The sequence below is a fragment of the Amblyraja radiata genome, chromosome 22 (genome assembly GCF_010909765.2).
Source record: "Amblyraja radiata isolate CabotCenter1 chromosome 22, sAmbRad1.1.pri, whole genome shotgun sequence".
NCBI lineage: Eukaryota > Metazoa > Chordata > Chondrichthyes > Rajiformes > Rajidae > Amblyraja > Amblyraja radiata.
In genome coordinates this window covers 31306204-31328393 of record NC_045977.1, presented here as the reverse complement: position 1 = coordinate 31328393, position 22190 = coordinate 31306204, and the positions used below count along the sequence as shown (strand labels likewise).

Sequence of the window (22190 nt, the reverse complement as noted above, 5' to 3'; positions counted from 1 at the left end):
AGCCAATTGGGTACTTGTTCTCGAGGCGCAGTCACTCCTGTGATGACTGCCAGTTTGCAGCCAGCAAGCTCTCACTAATATAAATGTCATAAATGACCATCTCTCTGCAAAACAAGTTTGTTGTATGGGAGGCACATAGCAATGCCGGAGAGACGCGATACCGACCATAAATGGACACAAATTGTGTTGTATGAGCCAGAGATGCACGAAGCTTCAAAGTCGGGGGAAAAAACTTAATTTTCAAATGCCCATGTGCACCAAAAAGCACAGAAGTTAATGTTGTGAAAGAGCTTGCCTCCAGATATGCAACCCCGGCACAGGTGACATTTTGGTGTTCCAAAGCTACACACCTTTCGCTAAGATTTAAGGATAAAGAATAGTACCATTGGAAGTGACCCATCACATCCAAGTTGGTGAGCTTGGCCAGTCAAACCTATAGCATAAAAGCTTCAGCTTGTGGATTTGGGCCTTTCAGGTATTTTATCAGGAGGCTGGTGAGAAACCCACCTGCTGTTTAGACCAAAGAATAATGAAACCTGGGTTTATGTAAAAAAGGGTTAGAGCAAAAGATCGAGCGATCAGGATCGGGGAGGATGGAGTTTTGGTGAATAACTACTTAGAACATTGGTGTTTGTGGAATATTATTGGCTTTCAGTAACCGTGTTTACCCATGAAACTGCTGTGATAGTGTTCATCCATTAAATGTAAAGTTATTCCATAGATAGTAGGCAGGATTCCCAAGTTGCTTTGTGTACTTTTCCAGGCAATTATTGGGATGTAGTTAGGAATATAAAGGGAAAGAAATTGTCCTTGGACAATTCCATAGGACCATGTTCAATTTTTATCTCACTTTGGAATGATTAGAATATTTAATTTTGTACGTGAGTGATAATTATTCCAGGTTGTGATTAATTAGGTTCTCCCCCCCCCCCCCCCCCCAAGGATTTAGATGGTTGATATTGATCTATCTAGTTCAAAGGTATATTCAAAGGAACTATTTTCTCTTATAGATGTAGTCAACCTAAGTTTCCCCAGTCAAAATATGATGCCTGCACGATGCACCCAAAGCATGGCGACTCTGTGTGCTGGTCCCAAAAGAAGATCTACTATTATCCAATACAAACTTTAGACTAAACTTTACTTTAGACTTTAGAGATACAGCGTGGAAGCAGGCCCTTCGGCAGACCGAGTCTGCGCCAACCAGTAATCACCCCATACACTAACACTATCCTGCACACTAGGTATAATTTTAAAATCCTACCAAAACCAATTAACCTAGAAATCTGTATGTCCTATTGGAGTGTGGGAGAAATCTGCAGCACCCAGAGAAAACCACACGGTCACAGGGAGAACTACAAACTCCGTACAGACAGCACCCGTGGCCAGGATCGAACCCGGGTCTCTGGTGTCCTAAGGCAGCAACTTTACCGCAAGTGCCACTGTGCCGCCCTTTTAAATCGCTCCACTCTTTTAAATCTCTTTTCCACTTGGAAATCTATCAGTATTTCTAACTGTACTACAATTCTGAAAATCCAATTGTTTGCCTTTGGTATTTTTCTATTTGCTCGACCTGTTGTACTTGTTTCTGACTTGATTGTGGTCATGTCTAGTATTGTCTGCTTTGATTGGATAGCACGCAAACAAAAAACATTTCACTGTAGCTGCACATTTAACAATAATAAATACACACCAATACTTATAAATTACAAAAGTGAAATCAGGGAGTATTTTAAACAAGTTATAAATATAATTTAAACCAGCTTCTGCAGTTCCTTCTTGCACATAAATGCAGTTAAAATGGCTTTGCACTGTCTGCAATCTGACAGAAGTAGTTTATGTGGATGAATTTATTTCTGTTTCCTTTGTCCTGAGAATATTTTTTAGTGTTCCATGAGGCTTATTTTTCCAAATTAAAATATTTATTGTGAGACGTGTTGGTTCACATTCTAGTGAGAAAAGAGGCAATCATTGTAGTATTTGGTATTGAATTCACTCAACATGTTTCACTGGCTTCAGTGTGTTCCTAGGGAACAAACCTTCAAAGTTTCTGTGGCTTATGTAGATTGCTAAGACTAAAATTGTTGTTTGAAACACATCGTGGAAAGTACCAGATACTACTTTTGTCCACTTTTTTTGTACAAAACAGCAACTGGGCTGATTCAGGAAATGATTTGAAAGAGTGCATGGTATGAAATGCAGGCCATCTTCAATTCTCTTCCCTGTCTGGTTATTTGAGGTACCGGAGAACAGTAAAGATATGAATTGTCTTTTGTGTAGGAAGGAACTGCAGATGCTGGTTTACACTAAAGATAGACACAAATGCTGGAATCACTCAGCGAGACAGGCAGCATCTCTGGAGAGAAAGAAAATGTGATGTTTCAGGTCTTCTTCAGACTGAGAGTCAGGGGAGAGGGACCAGATTTTATCATTGCTTCAGTGCAGATTCAGACTGGTTAAAATGTAAAATGTAAAATGAAACAGACTGCTGAAGGAGCTCAACCGAGGATGTGTGGCATCTGTGGAGGGAAAGGGATTTTTGATGTTTTGGGCTGAAATCCTGCATCAGGATCAGTGTCCTAAGTAAAGCAAGGTCCCAACCTGAACCATCAACATTCCTCCCCCCCCCCCTCACAGATGCTGCTCCACCCTTTGAATGTCTCCAGCTGTTCGTTGTTTTGCTCCAGGTTGCAGCATCTGCAGTCCCTCTTGTGTCTCCTTGTTAAAATGTATAAATAATACAGGAGCTCCTCCTAATGGCTGAGCAGTGCAATGAAGTCACTGTTCTGCAGATAATTAAAGCTACAACCATTAGCCCCAGGCGGTTTATTTGGCTGTTGGTTTCCTGTCCACAAGGTGTTTGTAGCATGTGTGGTTACCAGGATAAAAACAAAGCAATCTCCCTGATGGTGTTTTTGACTGTTGTTCTCTTGTCCAGGGTGATCGTAGCATATGCGGTTATCTGAATAAAATGAAGACCATCTCTACAGGTTAGGGAGCCATGCCAAATCTGCAGCACGCCCCATTTAATGTCCTGGGTTCAATTCAGTCTGCCAACAGCAGTGTTATTGACAAAGGAGAATGAAAAAAAAATCAATTATGCATGCATCTTCTTTATGCTTCCAACATGATTCACTTTCAAGTTGTGTTTTCGGATGGAGGTGGTGAGTGGGTGGATTACTGTAATCTGCATATAAGGTTTAGCACCTTTTTCCTCATGCAGTACACTAACTTCCTGCTCGCAATTGCTTTTCGTTTCAATTCTACAATTGACTGATCGGAGTTCATATTATAAGACGGATGGATAGGGTAGATGGTCAGAATCTCAAGCGCCTCTTCTTCCTTAGAAGTTTAGAGATTTGGCATGTCACCGAATACTGTAACAAACTTGTAAGAATGTACAGTATAACCATACCAGGCTATGATGCATCCTAACTGGTTGTATCGTGGCTTGGCATGGCAATTCCAACACACGGGAATTGGAGGCTGCAGCGAGACATGGAGACGGCCCAGTCCATCACCCACATTGAAAAGCATCTATATGAGGTACTACAGCATCTACATGAGCTGTTACCTCAAAAAGGTGGCATCTATCGGTAAAGATCCCCACCATCCAGTCTATGTGTTTCTTACTGTTACCATCAGGTAGTAGGTACAAGAAACCAGAAGTCCCGCACCACAAAATTCAAGAACAGCTCAATGGTTCAATTATGTTTTTATTGTCACATGTGCAATGTGCAAACCAAAGTGAAATTATTTTCTTACAAACAGCCCAGTAGAGTATTGCCACGCCTAAACGCACCACAGATTAGCAAATTGTACAGAAATAGTCTACTGATCCTGCATGCAAGAGGTGCATATTTTGGCGCTATTTTCAAACTCCAGTCCCTGCTCTTGGTATTATTAACGGTGCCCCTTCTAGGCAAGCCCCAGGCTGCTACGGGCCTCCAGCCGTCGCCTTCCCTTGGATGGGCAGGTCGACCTGTGAACTGACGTCCCTCTCCTTGCCCATCCACCTTTGTGCCCCAGGGGTCCCCCCCCCCCCACAGCCAACCTTGAGGGCGTGGTAGGCCAGATCCCAGTTCCCTCTCCTCCTACCGGCCTTGCTCCTCGCCTGTCTCATCCGTCATTGTCACTGGCTCCATCCTCCCGGTCTCTGGTCTTCGGGGGGACGAGCACGGGTCAGCTCAGTGGGCTCGCCCTTCCAGGCCGCGGGTTCTCCGAGCACGGGTTAGCTTGGCGGCTTTCCCCTCTAGGCTGCAAGTCATAAGGCCACGGGGGCTACCCCCTGTAGGCCATGGTGCTCTGGGAGCTTCTGCCCTACTTTCCTGCTAACATCAGGTTCTTGAAGTGACCTTGCACAACTGTATTCCTACCATTGCAGCTGAACGCTATGACCACCTCTTGCACTGCATGGACTTTTTATCCCTTTTATTTTTGGCGCTTTTTTATTTTCACTGTCTTGCAGAATGTTTGTGTAATTAATATTTTGTGTGTTGTCTGAGTATTTGCATCTATGATGCTGCTTCCAGCAAGATTTTTGTCATAACTGTACCTAATAGTCTGAAGAAGGGTTTCGGCCCGAAACGTCGCCTATTTCCTTCGCTCCATAGATGCTGCTGCACCCGCTGAGTTTCCCCAGCAATTTTGTGTACCCTCACCGTACTTGTACGTATTGACAATAAACATGACTTGACTTGAAGATAGACACAAAATGGTGAAGTATCTCAGTGGGCCAGGCAGCATCCCTGGAGAAAAGAAATGGGTGGCGGTTCTTGGCTGACTTGACCTGAATCTTTTTTTCCCCCATGTTAGGGGCATAAAAAACAAGAGGGCATACGTTTACGGTGAGAGGAAGGTGCTTTGAAGGAAACCTGATGGGAATATCTTTTGGTTGAGACAAATGCTGGAGTAACTCAGCAGGAATGGGCGACGTTTTGGGTGGAGACCCTTCTTCAGATTGATATCAGGGTAGGGGGAGGGACAAAGATAGAATGTACGCGGGGACAGTAAGACTAGTGGGAGAATTGGGAAGGGGATGGAAAGCAAGGGCTATCTGAAGTTAGAGAAGTCAATGTTCATCCCGCTGGGGTGTAAACTACCCAAGCAAAATATTAGGTGCTGTTCCTCCAATTTGCGCTGGGCCTCACTGACAATGGAGGAGGCCCACGACAGAAAGGTTAGATTGGGAATGGGAGGGGGAGTTGAAGTGCTGGGCCTCCGGGAGATCAGGTAGATTATGATGGGCTGAGCGGAGGTGTTCAGCGATCGCCGAGCCTGCGATTGGTCTCGCCGATGTAGAGAAGTTGATTCAGAAGTTGAAACAATCGCCGTTTCTTTTCACAGCTTGGTTGATATCTGGAACATGTTTCCAGTGAAGGTGGTCTTATCAGATAGATTATTATGTTTGAGAGGCATTTAGACAGGCACTTGAATAGGCAATGCCTAGAAGGCTAAGGATTTACAGTGAGCAAATGGGATTAGTAAAGATGGGCAAAAAGGTCGGTGTTGACATGGTCTACATTTCTGTGTATGCGAGTCTGTAATTCTGACTGATTATGATTCTTTCCCAAATTATGGTGGGAATCTTGATGTTAAGCTTGTTCAGGAATTGATCTAATTATCTGTCATTGAATCTCAAGAGAAGTGGCGAAATGGACAATAGAAGTATATAGAGTCCAACTCCATTCTCCGCCAACCTCTGCAGGAGAAAGGAACATTGTTTCTGAAAGTTACTGTTCCCTTTCCCATCGTGTAGAGAGTGAATTTCCCTTGCTCCTGTGTGTTTGACAACCCTTCCCTCCCTTGGGTGCATGAGTAATGTTTGCAGTTAAGGGGGGTCATGTTCCCATGGAATTATAGAAAACCTACGGCACTGAAGGAAGCCATCCAAGATTCTCAGATGACGGAGAAAGAGTTATTTGACCTATTTCCTTGGTCCACGGTTCTGCAGGTCACAGTAATTCAGTTGCACTGTTTAAATATGATGCATTCTACCTTATGTTAAGGGTGAGCACTCCAGTTCTGAACAATTTTCTAATGACTTTCCTGTATTATAAAATAGCCTGTGTCATAGGACATCTTGTATCTGGTTATATGATGGTTGTTTCTCATTTTATGTGGATTGTGTAAAAATGCACATAATGTATGCAGCTGCCTTGATTCATGTCCCATGTCGTGAATTTTTTTTGGTGATTTTTGTATGATTTTTAATGACCCTTTTTTTCCCTTTTTGCATTGTTTTGCAGTATGATGTTCCCATTCAGTCGAGTGTAGTCCTTTGCTCTTGCCCATCTCCATCCATGGTAAGGAATCAACCAGATTCCAGCGTGCGACCATCGGTCTCTGGTGCCACCATGGACAGCAGTGCAGGTGATACTGGCCCAGTGGTGGGCTCTTTACCAGGGCAACGGCAGCAAGCTGTGGTACAGACCCAGAGGCAGCCGGCATCTGGCCACACTCAGCAACCACGGAAAAAGCGGCCGGAAGATTTCAAGTTTGGCAAAATTCTTGGCGAGGGAGCATTCTCAACAGTATGTATCTTAAACTTTTATTTGTAGATTGCTATGTCTTTAAAAAGGGCGAACATTGCACTCTTGTTTATATGAAAGCTTGCCTGCGTTCATTCTCATTCTTGTCGAAGCTAATCGTATTTCTATTGATACAAGTTAAAGGGTTATCTATGTCCAGTTATTTCTGCATCGGTGAATGGAAAAACAAATTAAAAGTTACTCCTAACTTGAATAAGTGGCAGAAACATTGTAAAAGAGTGCCTTGTCCATGGTTTAGACTGAATCATTTTAAGATTCACAACACTAACATCTGAGTCAGGAGATCATGAATTCAAATGTTGCTCCAGGTATTGACACTGATTGTATTTTGGCACCTCAGCTCAGCGCTGAGAGATGGCACAGTATTCATCATTGCAATAAAGAGACTTTTGCTGCCTCGAGTCAGTTCAGCTATTTGTAGCACAATACACTTAAACTCATTCCCTTGCTTTCTGCAAAACCCTAGAAATTTCTTGTCTTCAAATATTGACCTAATTCCTTTTTGAAAACTGCAATTGAATCTGCTTTGGATGCATTTTCAGCCCAGGTCGTAACCACATTCTGTGTTTAAAACAAAAATTCCCCTGGATTTTTTTTTTTTACATTCAGTTTAAATTCAGTGTCCCATGGATTGGCTAAAAATAAATTGTTTTTCTCTATCTGCCCAAACCAATCTATCACAATTCTGCACGCTTTTTCATTTGTCTCAATCTATTATCCAGCAAGACAAACAGCCCTGATATCTCCATTTTGGCCTTGTAACTTCCTCATTCCTGTCAGTTTCTCTAAGTGCTTAATTTTCTACGGCCTGTCTTAGATCTTTATATTCTTGATAAAATGCGGTAGCCAGAATTTAACACACTATTCAAGCACCTAAATCAAGATTTTATATACCTTCAACAAACCCTTCTTGTACTCGGGTGAGTCTAGTTATGAAATCTAAGATACACAAAATTGCTGGAGGAACTCAGCGGGTGCAGCAGCATCAAGATACCATGTTTCATTTTCTGCTTTATGAACTTGCTGGCACGTTCAATGATTTTATGCTCACAAAAATATATGTACAATAACCATAATTAACCATCTATAATCTCATCAAAAATATATATATATCTGACAAAAAATGTTTTGTCTTTAACAAACCCATACTGGCTGTACTTCAGCATTTCTGATTTCTCCACGTAACCAATAATTGTTATGCTGATTGTCATGTCTAAGAGCATTCTTATCTCTGTTGTTTAACTGATCTGTTTTCCTTACATCATCTTTTCAATGAGTGTCTAAAGTACAATATCCTCAAGTCGTGTGGCACCATTCTTGTACCCAAGGGAATTGGAACATTATAGTCACCTTTTCTGCAATTCCCACCTTACTTCACACATCAGCTTGGGCTGCATGCTATCTGAACCAGGTGACTTGGATACTTTAAGCTCCTGTCAGCCTTTCTTGTACCTCTTCCCTATTCATTTCCATCTCCTGCGTTATCTTTGATGTATTTGTAACTTTCTATGCATCCTTGATAAATGCAACTACAAAATATTCTGAAAGATTCCAGCCGAGCCCACTGCCTCCATTAGAAAACAGATTTTTTTCAAACAGATAAGATGTGGAAAGCTTGTGTTCAGAGGGACCTTGGTTTTCTTGTACACATACAGATTCAGCAAACAATCGTGAAGGCAAATGTTGGCCTTTATTGAAAGAAGATTACTAGAAGAGATATCTGGCTCCATCTATATAGAGTTTGGTGAGGTTGCACCTCGAATATTGTGTACAAGTTTGGTTTCCCCACCTTAGTACAAACATGCTTGAGCTAGAAGAATTGCAGTGAAAGTTAACCAGATAAAAGTAATCTACTTGTTCCCTGAGTCAATTTAGCTTTCCTTTTTCATACCCAGTTTTATCTGCTTAAAGAAGCTCTGGGTTTAATTTTATTCCAGCTGCAAGTCTTCTTGATTTCTTCCTTTTTCTTCACCCTTGGTATTCAGACCAACATAGTTATCTCCTCCAAAAGTACCAGAGCCAATTAACCGATGATTTGTGTTATATTTAGTACCACGTTACTGTGTTTGATGTGTAGTTGTTCATCCACACAGCTGATGAGACTTTAATAATCCATCAAGATTATCAATATTGCTGCTTAACTTTGGCTTCTTTCCATGGGGTGCACATGGCCAGAATTATATAATCTATTCTGACCTTTTGAAATTTTGGCTATAAATTTCAGTCTCATTCGTTTCAACATTTTGCTTGTTTGTTTCTCCCTGGAGATGTCCAGGACTTGGGAAAATCCATGGCAGTCCAAACAATGAGGTATCTTCGAAGATGGACACAAAATGCTGGAGTAACTCAGCAGGACAGGCAGCATCTCTGGAGAGAAGGAATGGGTGACGTTTTGGGTCTCACAGGCTCACAGCGCACCACCACCTGCAGGTTCCCCTCCAAATCCTGACCGGGTAATTCTGACGAAGGGTCTCGACCCGAAACGTCACCCATTCCTTCTCTCCAGAGATGCTGCCTGTCCCGATGAGTTACTCCAGCATTTTGTGTCAATCTTTGATTTAAACCAGCATCTGCAGTTCTTTCCTACACACAGATGAGGTACCTTCTGCAGCTGGTAACACTTGTTTGACTGGGTAGATTTAGACCCAGTGCTTGAAGGAGCCCTTGCTTCAATTTTTAAAGTGCTATTGATCAATCAGTTATTGTTTGAATGGGCAGGCAGGCAGCTTCCTGATGACATTCAAGCCCATGGTGAGGCGATTCAAACTAGATTTGTTCTTTCCTGCAACAAACTCTAGCAATGTTCCTTTATCATAGATTCGTACAGTCAGGTAATGCCTGAGCCCTTACAGAAATTAGAAAGCAAATCAAATTGCAGATGCTGGAATCTGAAACAGAAACTGTAAACGCTGCAGAAATTCAACATGGGGAAATTAAAATTAGTTAACGTTTTGGGTCAGGGACACTCGGAACTGGAGGAAAAAATAGAAGCAGGAGTAGGTCACCAAGTCCCTCAAGCCTGCCCCATCATTCAATCTGATCATGACTGATCTGTGCTCGATACTTCTTTTCAGTACCATTTCTCCGTAACCCTCAGTTCCCTGATCTTTCAAATATTTATTTATCCCGCCACTTTAAATATGTCTATGATCTGGCCTTCATCATTTTGGGATACAGCGAGCTTCAGAGATTCTCTCAGAAAAAATGTCTATGCACCTCAGCTTTAGAAGACCGGCCCCTTATTTTGCATCAGTATTTCCTTCGTGACTCACAAGCGAAAGCATCCCAACCTTTACTCTGTTGGGTCTTGGATATGTGAATAAGGTCATCCCCTACACTTCTAAACTTCCTGGGCGAGAGGATGGATTGCGGATGAACACCTCAGCCCCCACCGCCCCTTGCCTGCTTCTGAGTAAAGAAAATAGTTCCGGATTAGTTCCCTAAACTTTGTCTCTCTATCCACAAATGTTGCTTCTCTGGTTCTTCAAGCATTTTTATTTTTGTTCCCTGAGAGAAAGTGAGTGTTGTACTGCTGTTGGGATTTGAGTAAAGGGGCTGTCCCACTGCGGCGACCTAATCCGCGAGTTCTGGCGAGTTTGCCCTCGACTCATACTCGCAGCATGGTCGACACGAGGTCCTAGGAGGTCTTTGTAACTCTCCTTCATGCTCGAGAGGTCTTCAACATGACATTTTTTCAAACTCTCCTAAACTCTTCTAAACTCGCCAATTAGGTGGCCGCAGTGGGACAGCCCCATTACCTAAGTTTCTTGTTTATTCTGCTGCAATTATTATTATTCTCAAAAACAAGATCACTTTTTTTAAAGACCATCAATGCTTCTTTTGACATACAAAGCATTCTAAGCTTCAGGATAAAGGAGTGAACAATGATACATTTGGAATTATTATGGGATTTTTCCTTGCCTCTAAACAAATCAGTGAATATCATCTGCATACAATGGGCTTTGACTCGAACCCATGAATCATGCATTGCCTTTTACCTCCATTCTAGAACTTCAGTAACTTCAATCCCTTCCAAAGCAGCATTGTTTCAGAAGTTTTAATCGCTTCCTGTAGCACATTAGAATTACATGCGTCTGGTGAGAATATTTAGTGTGAGTGCTATTCATAGAATTTAGCAACGCGTTTCAGTTAAAGGTTTTTTCACGGATTCAAATGGCTACAAAAGGAAGCTAGATAGATTTTCTTCACTGCAGATCAAAATAGACATACAAACGCCTGCTCGCTTATCAACAACTGATGTGTCCCTGAATGCTTCAGCCATTTGTAAGTGAGGGTGTTTGCCTTGAGGTTTTAACACTTAATAGTAGAAATATAAAAACAAAGGTTATGATAGCTAAGGGAAGTCCCAGCTATGACAGATAGTGTTTAAGCTCAGGGATTTAACTGAGGGGACTTTTAAAAGTAAAGAGAAGTGACCACAAGGACTGAGGATGAATCAATGATTGTGGGTACCGTGGACATCAGTCAGTGACCATGAACCCTAATGGTGGATAATTCACCCCAGGCATTGAGGGCAGATCAATAATCTTGGTTACTTGAAGAAAGTCAGTAACCCCAAGCACACGAGATGGGTTATGGACAAGTTCAGTTCACCTTCTCCTAGCTAACAATGGTCTATTCTACATTTTCCTTGATCTGTGTCTCTTTTGATCTCTTACACTTCCTTATCTCTGTAACCCTCTCCCCAGATGCTTAGTCTGAAGAATGGCCTTGACCTGAAACGTCACCCGTTCCTTCTATCCAGAGATATTGTCTATCCCGCTGAGTTATTCCAGAATTTTGTGTCTATCTTAGGTGTAAAGAAGCATCTGCTGTTCCTTCCTAGACTTGGAGTTGTATGTGATTGTATTGTCCAGAGGAGATTTCTGTAACTGACTGCTTTGTTTGTTTCTGTGCAGGTTGTGTTGGCTCGTGAACAATCAACTGGTAAAGAATATGCTAGTAAGTATTAGCTACAATGCCCTCCAAAGACCCATCGTTTATTTATTTGCCCCTGTACTCCACAATTTGAGATTTATAATAGAACAATTCATATGTGGTTAAAGTGCACATTGTCAGATTTAATAAAGGCCATTTTTATACATTTTGGTTTCATCGTGTAAAAATTACAGCAGTGTTTATACATAGTCCCCCCATTTCAGGGCACCATAATGTTTGGGACACAGCAACGTCATGTAAATGAAAGTAGTCATGTTTAGTATTTTGTTGCATATCCCCTGCTTGCAATGACTGCTTGAAGTCTGCGATTCATGGGGACGATCAGCCATGATCACAATGAATGGCGGTGCTGGCTCGAAGGGCCGAATGGCCTCCTCCTGCACCTATTTTCTATATTTCAAGAATTTACCATTTTTTAGCTTTGAAAAACTTCTTTGTTGCTTTAGCAGTATGTTTGGGATCATTGTCTTGCTGTAGAATGAACCGCCAGCCAATGAGATTTGAAGCATTTATTTGAACGAGCAGATAGGATGTGTCTATACACTTCAGAATTAATTATGCTACTACCATCAGCAGTTGTACCACCAACAGTTGGCTCTTTTAAGTACTTCTTGGCAAACTGTAACCTGGCAACCCTATTTTTGCGGCTAACCAGTGGTTTGCATCTTGCAGTGTAGCCTCTGTATTTCTGTTCATGAAGTCTTCTGCGGACAGTGGTCATTGACAAATCCACACTTGACTCCTGAAGGGTGTTTCTGATCTGTCGGACAGGCGTTTGGGGATTTTTCTTTATTATAGAGAGAATTCTTCTGTCATGAGCTGTGGAGGTCTTCCTTGGCCTGCCTGTCCCTTTGCGATTAGTAAGCTCACCAGAGTGAGAATAAAGAGTGCTCTCTTTATTCTTAACATAGAAACATAGAAAATAGGTGCAGGAGTAGGCCATTCGGCCCTTCAAGCCTGCACCGCCATTCAATATGATCATGGCTGATCATCCAACTCAGTATCCTGTACCTGCCTTCTCTCCATACCCCCTGATCCCTTTAGCCACAAGGGCCACATCTAACTTCCTCTTAAAAATAGCCAATGAACTGGCCTCAACTACCTTCTGCGGGAGAGAATTCCAGAGATTCACCACTCTCTGTGTGAAAAAAGTTTTCCTCATCTCGGTCCTAAAAGATTTCACCCTTATCCTTAAACTGTGCCCCCTTGTTCTGGACTTCCCCAACATCGGGAACAATCTTCCTGCATCTAGCCTGTCCAACCCCTTAAGAATTTTGTAAGTTTCTATAAGATCCCCCCTCAATCTTCTAAATTCTAGCGAGTACAAACCGAGTCTATCCAGTCTTTCTTCATATGAAAGTCCTGACATCCCAGGAATCAGTCTGGTGAACCTTCTCTGTACTCCCTCTATGGCAAGAATGTCTTTCCTCAGATTAGGAGACCAAAATTGTACGCAATACTCCAGGTGTGGTCTCACCAAGACCCTGTACAACTGCAGTAGAACCTCCCTGCTCCTATACTCAAATCCATTTGCTATGAATGCTAACATACCATTAGCCTTCTTCACTGCCTGCTGCACCTGCATGCCTACTTTTAATGACTGGTGTGCCATGACACCCAAGTCTCGTTGCATCTCCCCCTTTCCTAATCAGCCACCATTCAGATAATAATCTACTTTCCTGTTTTTGCCACCAAATGATGTTCCAAACAGTTGATTTTGGTAAGCCGAATGTTCGGCTGATGTCTCTTACAGTTTTATTCTTGTTTCTCAGTCTCATAATGGCTTTTTTGACTTTCATTGGCACAACTTTGGTCCTCGTGTTGATAAACAGCAATAAAAGTTTCCAAACGTGATGGAAAGACTGGTTTTCTATTACAACTCTCAAATTGTGGAGTGCAGAGGCAAATAAATAAATGATGGATCTTTGTCCCAAACATTATGGAGGGCACTGTGATGGACTCTCTTTCCAGTGCACTTGATAGATTTGGGCTGTCAATTCCACTGTGGCTCACACTTAGTTTTCCTGACATGACCAGAAACAACTATATTAGCTTTCGAATTCAAATCCTGTACAGGCTTTGGAAACTCCCATGGAAGTGGTTTGAGTTCATTGTTTTGTGCAACACGGGATGATGGGATTTGGGTTTGATCACACTTCTGAGATCTGAATCCTGGAATGACTCTTTTCCTCTGGCCAAGATCACCTAATCCACCACACCGCAGTCAAAGTCTGGGACAAACAAGCAATAATTGGGAAAGGCAGTGCTGGCCACATTTGTAAGCCTCACAATGGATTTCTGTGTTAACTGCGTTGGGCAGCACAGTGGCGCAGTGGTAGAGTTGCTGCTTTACAGCGCCAGAGACCCGGGTTCGATCCTGACTACGGGTGCTTGTCTGTATGGAGTTTCTACATTTTCCCCATGACCTGTGAGTTTCTTCCCACACTACAAAGACGTACAGGTTTCTAGGTTAATTGACTTGGAATAATTGTAAATTGTCCCTAGTGTGCAGAATAGTGTGCGGGGATCGCTCGTCGGCGCGGACTCAGAGGGCCTGTTTCTGCGCTGTATCTCAAAACTAAACTAAACTAAACAGTAAGGCAAGTGCTGAGAGTGTAAATCTCAAACTTTTAATTTAATTTTGCTTCGTGGTCCATTTTGAATCAAAAACTGTGAGCAGATGTTAATGATTTCCTGTTTTTATTGCCAAGTTGATTAGAAACCTGTTCCATTTCCCCCAACCTCTTGTGATACTAAACCCAAGAGACCAATTGGAATTAACATGTCACCGATGAGTCAGCCTGTTATCTGACAACTGGCCTCAGGGTCACAACTAATGTCTTATGAACTGTTAACAGTGAGATTATTCAATGAGCCATTCTTTCAACTGCACATCAAGACCCTAGCAAATGTAAGGCTGAACCTTAATTTCATGCTTTCATATTGTATCTAATTGAATCTGAGTTGAAGGCAAATTATGTCAAACTGTGTGAAGACTTTTCACAGTGAAAGAGAGGGTCGGTGAGAGAGATGTGTTGGACATTCTGTTTGTGTACTTCCAAAGACTTTTGACAAAAATGTCAGGCAATGGACATCACGATTGAAGGCCATGGGAAAATAAGGGGCATGCTGCTTAGCAAATTGGATAAATAACAGAAAATAGAGAGTAATAATGAAATGTGTATTTTAGACTGGGGGGAAAGTGTACACTGGAATTCCCCGACAGTCGGTAAGAGGACCAATGGTATCCTTAATAAATATTAATGCCTTGCACTTGGGTACATTTTTGAATCTCAAAACCTGGAGGCATGGTGAGGACATGAAAGAGATATAGAAAGATTGGTGAAATAGGCAGATGGATGACTGGTGAAATTCAGTGTTGAGTAGACAATATAAACTAGATACCAAGCTTCTAAAAGTGGCGCAAGGAAAGAGACATATGGAAGGATGTGTGCATTGAAAGCCGATGGGCAGTTTGCAAAAGCCATTAATTAAAAAAAACATGAATCTTGGGCTTCATAAATAGTGGTAAAGCGAATAAGAACCAAAGAAGTGATGATGAACCTTTGTAAAAGACTATTTTGGCCATAACTGGCATATTGTGTATTTCAGGGCACCACTCTATAGGAAGGATGTAAGGGTTTCAGAAAAGGTGTAGAGGTGACTTAGTGAAATTATTTCATAGATGAGGGGCTTTAGTATTATAGATAGATGGAGAAACTGGGGGTTGTTCTCATTGGAAAGGTGAGGAAATTTGATGGAAGCATTTAAAATCATGAAGAGCATAGGCAGAGTAAATAGAAATCTCTCATTGGCAGAAGGTTCAAGAATAAGGTGCATAAAATAGAGGTGATAAAGAGCCAGAAATTACTTGGGGAAAGTTTTCTTTGCACAGCAAGAGGTTCCAGAACAGAATGTACTGCCAGGGATAGTTTGCAACAGCAGGGATGGTTATGGAAACAGATTTAATAGTTCAGAAGGGAGCTGGATCAGTATCTAAAAGGAAAATAATTTGGGGGCAGCGGGGGAGGGAACTAAGCGAGTAGGGCTGTTTTGTTCATAGATTGATGTGTTGATTAAATGTCACCGCAAAGATTAAGATGCAGAGGAAACCAGCAACTCAGTAGACCAAAAAAGACCCATCCCCATTGTTGTACAATTCATGTATGAATTAAATAGCCCATATAGCCACATTATGTGCTCTAACCAATCTGTGATTAGCTCCAATATTGGCTTTAGATCACTAAAACTAGCTGCTTGCACCTAGATTAGTTTAGATGAGTTTAGTTTAGAGATGCAGCGCGGAAACGGGCCCTTTGACCCACCGAGTCCACACCGACCAGCGATCACCGCACATTAACAATATCCTACACACGCTAGGGACAATTTACAATTACACCAAGCCAATCAACCTGAAACCTGTACGTCTGTGGCGTGTGGGTTGAAACCGAAGATCTCGGAGAAAACCCACGGGGTCCCGGGGAGAAGGTACAAACTCTGTACAGACAAGTACCCATCGTCAGGATCGAACCAGAGTCTCCGACGCAGTAAGGCAACAACTCTTCTGCTGTGCCACAGTACCTCTGGAACATTGACTATCTCTGCCTGACTTGGCTATTCCAGTGCATTGTGCTCCTGGCTGGCTTTCCCCATCCTTCTTTCTATAAACATATAAAGCAAACCTGCCTATGTCCTAAGTACATGCATGATTCCCATTTCTGCTCCCATTTAAGGGATGACTTTTAATATTCAAGCATTTAGTCAGAGAGTCATACAGCACGCACGTAAGCAGGTCCTTCGACCCAGCTTGTCCATGCTGACCAAGGTGTCCCATCTACACTAGTCTCACCTGGCTGCATTTGGCCTATATACCTCTAAACCTTTCCTATCCATGTACCTGGCCAAATGCCTTTTAAATGTTGTTATAGTTTCTGCCTCAACTACCTCCTCCATCAGCTCCTTCCAAATACCCACTGTGTGAATTTTTTTTTAAATTGTTGATAGTCTCGTACACTCTAATCTTTCCAGTCATGGTGAGGGGTTAACGGAATGAATGAGATCATGAACAGATCTGGAATCAAATGCCAAGCTTATTTATCTGTGCTTCTCCAATTTTAGCACAACGATCATTCCAGATTTGATTGCTGCCCTTTTGATGGCCATGATTTTAGCTGGTAGAGCCTAATTTGTAGAGCCGAATCCTTCCCAACATCTTTCCATTTCTCTAACCTCTCCAACGCCATCCTTAAAACCAAGACTATGTCCATCTTCCCAAATATCTCATTTGTGTTTTGGTGTTAGATATTCAGCTTCTAGGGATATTTTAGAACATTTATTATAAATAAGATTGTTGTTCTTGACATGGCGTTGGATCTGGTCTGCAGAGTTGGGGTTCCAGTACTTTCCTCTGTACATCAATCCTTGTGGTGAATATGTGCATGGCTTAAGCCTGGACTGAACTCTGGCCAAGTAACCACCCACTGCTTCCCATCTGGGAGTATATGAAGACTCTATTGTTCTTTGCAGCCAACGACAGCATCGGGCAATTTAAGTTTTTTCTAATTAACACAGGCACAAAACATGAAGTCAGTAGCTTCAGTTAACTAATTACTTTATCTTGCAGCAAAAATTCTGGAAAAACGTCATATCATTAAGGAGAACAAGGTACCATACGTGACTAGAGAGAGGGATATCATGTCTCGGCTGGATCACCCCTTCTTCGTAAAGCTTTACTTCACGTTTCAGGATGAGGAGAAGCTCTGTATCCTTCGTTTTTAATGAATGTTGCACTCTTTTGCCTTGAAAGTACAAAGGAACCATGTTTGTCTTGAAGATAATTGGCACTTGTCAGAAGAACAGTCTTCAGACTTATTTAATTATCGAAAAATGTTATGTCAAGAATTGTAATTCAATCTTTACAGTCTGAGCATTTAATGATTTGATTCCTGAACTTTCATGCAGATTTTGGCCTTAGTTACGCTAAAAATGGAGAGCTACTTAAATACATTCGTAAGCAGGGTTCTTTTGATGAGAACTGCACACGATTTTATTCTGCTGAAATTGTGTCGGCGCTAGAGTACTTGCATGAGATCGGGATTATACATAGGTAAGGACTTTTTTGTGATCAAAAAGCAATTATTTTCCCTGTTTCTATGATGTGTTACTTGCTTCAGCAGCATAAATTGAGCAGTAGACCTGGTGTCTCTTGATCAAGGAAAGACGTTACTCGCCTTGGTAGTATGATTGAATCTGGTCACCAGCTAGGCACTGATGGAGAATGCAAATTCATTGGTCAGTATTTTGAACACACGTGTTGCGGTGTAATGTCAAACCTGTACAAGATGTTGGTAAAGCTGCATCTGGAGTACTTTGTACGTTTCCCGTTGCCCTGCCGTAGTATTAAACTGGAAAGGATGCAAAAAGTTCAATGAAGATGTTACTAGGTCAGGAGGGCTTGAATTATAAGGAGAAGGCGGATAGGCAGGGTCTTTTATCTCAGGAGGCTGAGGGGTGACCTTAGAGATTTATAAAATCATGAGGAGTGCACATAAGTCATAGTCTTTTCCCAGGGGTAAGTGAATTCAAAACTGAGGACATTGGTTTAAGGTGACGGGAAAGATTTAAAATGATCCTGAGGGACAAACTTTACATAAAGAAGATGGTGCGTACGTGGAACAAGCTGCCAGAGGTAGCTGGGATGGGTATAATTACGACATTTAAAAAACACTTGGGCAGGTACATGGATAGGAAAGTTTGGGCCATGAGCAGGCAAGTGGGACTAGCTGGCTTGGGTAACTTGAACAGCATAGATGTGTTGGGCGATAGGCCAGTCTCCAGTCTGTGAAGCTCTATCACTTCATTACCCTCTGTGTGAAGGTGGTAATACCAGTCCAACCCTTCTCACCCCCCCTGCCCCCCTAAATATAGGTATTGTAAAGGCCTATAGTCGTAAAGGCCCGTTTGTGACTCTGTCCCTTGTGTTTTAGATGATGAGTTCTGAAACCATATATATATATATTTAGTTTAAACATAAAATGTCCATGAGAAATTTGGACTGTATATACACAAAGTATGTAGAAAGAGTTAGTCAAGGCATTTATTTGATCAGAAGAGTGACCAATTCCAATCTAAGCAAAGATAAATAGTAGGCTGGCTATGATTCAATAGAGATGGTACACAAATAGCAAATTAAAATATAAGCTATGAGCTCCCTGAATTCCCTACATCATAGAAACATAGAAAATAGGTGCAGGAGTAGGCCATTCGACCCTTCGAGCCTGCACCGCCATTCAATATGATCATGGCCGATCATCCAACTCAGTATCCTGTACCTGCCTTCTCTCCATACCCCCTGATCCCTTTAGCCACAAGGGCCACATCTAACTCCCTCTTTAATATAGCCAATGAACTGGCCTCAACTACCTTCTGTGGCAGAGAATTTATGACATCTGACAAAGGAATGTTAGAAACAATGAGGAAACAGGAAAGAGTCACCAGGAACGAGGGAATGAGTGAAGTAGTTTATTATTACGGGGGAAATTAACAACTAAAGCATGGGAGAAATTAAATCTGATTGAGCATAACGAGAGAGTGAAGGTAATAAATATAGATATGTCAAATCTCTGCTGGTGAAGTTAGGAATGCAGGAAAGTTGGGGAGGGCTACATACTTGAATTCCTGTTCTTCAGTTCAAAGGCAACATGTTGGATGTTGGAAATCTGAGATAACAGGAAGCGCTGGAAATACTCAGCAGACCTGGTCGTCTCTGTGAAGAGAAACATGCTTTAGATCTGTGACCCTTTGGCTGGAAAGTGTTGGAACTCAATTAGATGCTAAACTGAAGACGGGGAGAAATGGTTAGAAAGATGTAAAGAGAGTGAGCAGCAGTGTGCCAAAAAGATGTGGGTTTAGAGGTACAAGTAGTACCAGCAGAAAGTTTATTACTGGCCAGGAAAGTGGAACAATGGTTATCTGAAATTGTTTAAGAAGGAACTAGATGCTGGAAAATCGAAGGTACACAAAAAAGCTGGAGAAACTCAGCGGGTTATCTGAAATTGTTGAATTTGCATAAAAACTGAGATGAAAATCTTCAACTTTTGGTGAGACATATTTCCAGGCTCATCAACAGATAAAGGACCGTTCCTTGAATTTTCACTGTCTTCATTGGCATAGTGCACAAGGCCAAAGACAGAGGTCAGATTGGGATCATGAACTAAAATGAGAGGAGATCACAGTTGACAGGTACATTTGTGGTTTGTCAAACCACCTCTATTGCATTTACAAACTGGATTGTTTGTTTGTTGTTACACCTTTGGGCTCCTTTCCAAATATGAAAACTTTGTGAGCCATCTTCAGTACCATTGAGAGGTACTGTATTTGCCTTTTAAATGGTATGTTACAGCAGAGCCCATTGGCAACTTCCAGTCCCACAGTGTGTCCAATGAATAGGGAGTTATCCCTATTGCTTTGGACAGTAGTTATCCTCCCCTCTCCAGGTCATTAAAGAGGAAACTGTCTAGTTGGTCTGGTTTGGATGTTCCCTCAATGTATTTAAAATATATGGTGTTTCAAAACTAATATGTGATGTATCTTTATGTAGTAGAGTCAAATGCCAACTAAAGGTGGTGAATTTGTTTTCTGATATGTCACATGCGTGAACTTTTCAGTGGGATTGGTTGCTCGGCCTGCTTGAAGGCTCCATTGTCGGTGGACACTAGGATTTCCTGTCAAAGCCGATGGAACATTGGAACTAGACTTGAGTACAGATAAAAACCTTTGTTTTGTATGCTATACAACCAAATCAGATAATACCATCATAAATACAACCAAGCTAAACTTGAGTACAATAGGTAAAGAGATACAAAGCACAGAATATATTTCTCAGCATTGTAATGCACCAATTCCAGAGGCAAAGTCCAATGAGGTAGAGGAGAATCTGTCAGTACCATCGCTTATGGAAAGACCCCCCGGAAGCCTGATAACTGAGGAGAAGATGATGTTCCTGAGTCTGGTGATGTGTCTTCTGCCCGACGGGAGCGTAGAGAAGAAGGAATTATCAGGACGGGATAGGTTTTTGATTATGTTGGCTGCATTCCCTAGGGAGAAAGATAACGATCTTTGGGCTGCTTTCTACAGCGTTGGAGGTGCAATTGATATTTTGCTCCCCACTACAAAGCCCAGCAGGCTGTAGACCTTAAGAGAGAAGTATAAATTGGTTTGAGGCAAATCTACAGAGCATGGAGAGCAGGATGAGAAGCAGTGGTGAGATAGTGGGTGGGTTTGATCAGTGTTGTGGCAGCATTTATATCTTTGCCGGCTGTTAAAGTTACGCAGAGGTTGGTTTATTGTTGGTTATTTAACATTTTAATAATTACAGGGACCTTAAACCAGAGAACATTTTACTGAGCGAGGATATGCACATACGGATTACAGACTTTGGAACAGCAAAAGTATTATCTTCAGATAATAAGAAAGGTGCAGACATTTTTCATTCATATTCCTCAACCACTAACAGTGGGGAAAAAAAAAAAAAAAAAAATATATATATATATATATATATAAAAATAATAATAAGCAGCGTGTTATTGCTGTGGTATGTGTTAACCTTTGTTTGACATTAGAATTAAGCAGATGGATTGAAACTACTACTACAGATAATTGATAGGGTGCTCAAAGTACAAACCTAGAATGGTATTTTGACAGTGGCATGTACATTTGTAATCTCTGCCCATGCATATGGCTGTTGAAGTTAATGCAATTTTGCCGGTTCTGGACTTGAATTTAAAACATTGGAGGGAAAGGGTACAGGGAGGGATGGGTGAGTGTTCTGCGTGTTTCACAATGTGTACTGGTTTTGGTATTGCAGTACGAGCAAATTCCTTTGTGGGGACAGCGCAGTATGTTTCACCAGAGCTTTTGACAGATAAATCTGCTTGCAAAAGGTGAGTAGGTACCTCTTTTGCAGATCAATGCTGAGGCATCTATTGCCCATAAGTAATTTGTGATATTTCTTACGCCACCCATACCCCCACCCTCCACCCCAATATCCAGAATCTTAAATGGCGTTGATTTTATTCCTGGGCTGCAGGTTGTCATCGGCTATTCGTAATGCATGTAAAATTTGCGAGGCATCTGAGCCCAAATAAGCGACAGAATGTGGTTTAAAAACCTATCACAATTTTTTTAAATATTATTGATATTCCCTGCCAATAGCATTTGTTCCATTCACTTGGACTAACACTGTGGTATGGGTTTCATAGACTCTGATTGGAATACAGGTTCTTCAAACACTATTTGGGATTTGGGATCCAAATCTCTATACAGTTAGGGTATAGGCCCTGAAGCATAGGGCCCACTAACCCTGGCCTTGGCTATAGAAACTGTGCAGAACATTGAGTCTGGATGGGTTATAGAGGATTTACCTTTCATTGGATTATAACATTACAGCTACTAACTTTCATTGGAGCATGGGTTATACAGACTTCACTTAAATTCTGGATCACAAACAGTGAAGCTCACCTGGGTCAGTTATCTTGGGGGTAGTTGGAGTATCTGTTTCTTGTACTGACTGTCAATTTGGTGCTGTTACCTAGGTATAGGTAATAACTCTAGTCCGTTTTACCTTCCTCTTTCCCTCTTGTCCAAAGTGCAGACCTTAACTTAAGCTTCCTGTAGTTAGGGTAG

The 22190-nt window shown here is 41.7% G+C and overlaps 1 protein-coding gene across 1 annotated transcript in view; it reads left to right on the top strand.

The window, feature by feature from the left end:
* Positions 1-22190, top strand: part of pdpk1 (3-phosphoinositide dependent protein kinase 1) — a 96447-nt gene that overhangs the window by 55934 nt on the left and 18323 nt on the right. Inside the window, exons 2-7 of the mRNA XM_033040911.1 lie at positions 6246-6530; positions 11468-11510; positions 17131-17268; positions 17469-17613; positions 20884-20981; positions 21373-21448. Of these exons, the coding sequence (XP_032896802.1) occupies positions 6246-6530; positions 11468-11510; positions 17131-17268; positions 17469-17613; positions 20884-20981; positions 21373-21448 (785 nt within the window). The remainder of the gene's footprint in view (positions 1-6245; positions 6531-11467; positions 11511-17130; positions 17269-17468; positions 17614-20883; positions 20982-21372; positions 21449-22190) is intronic.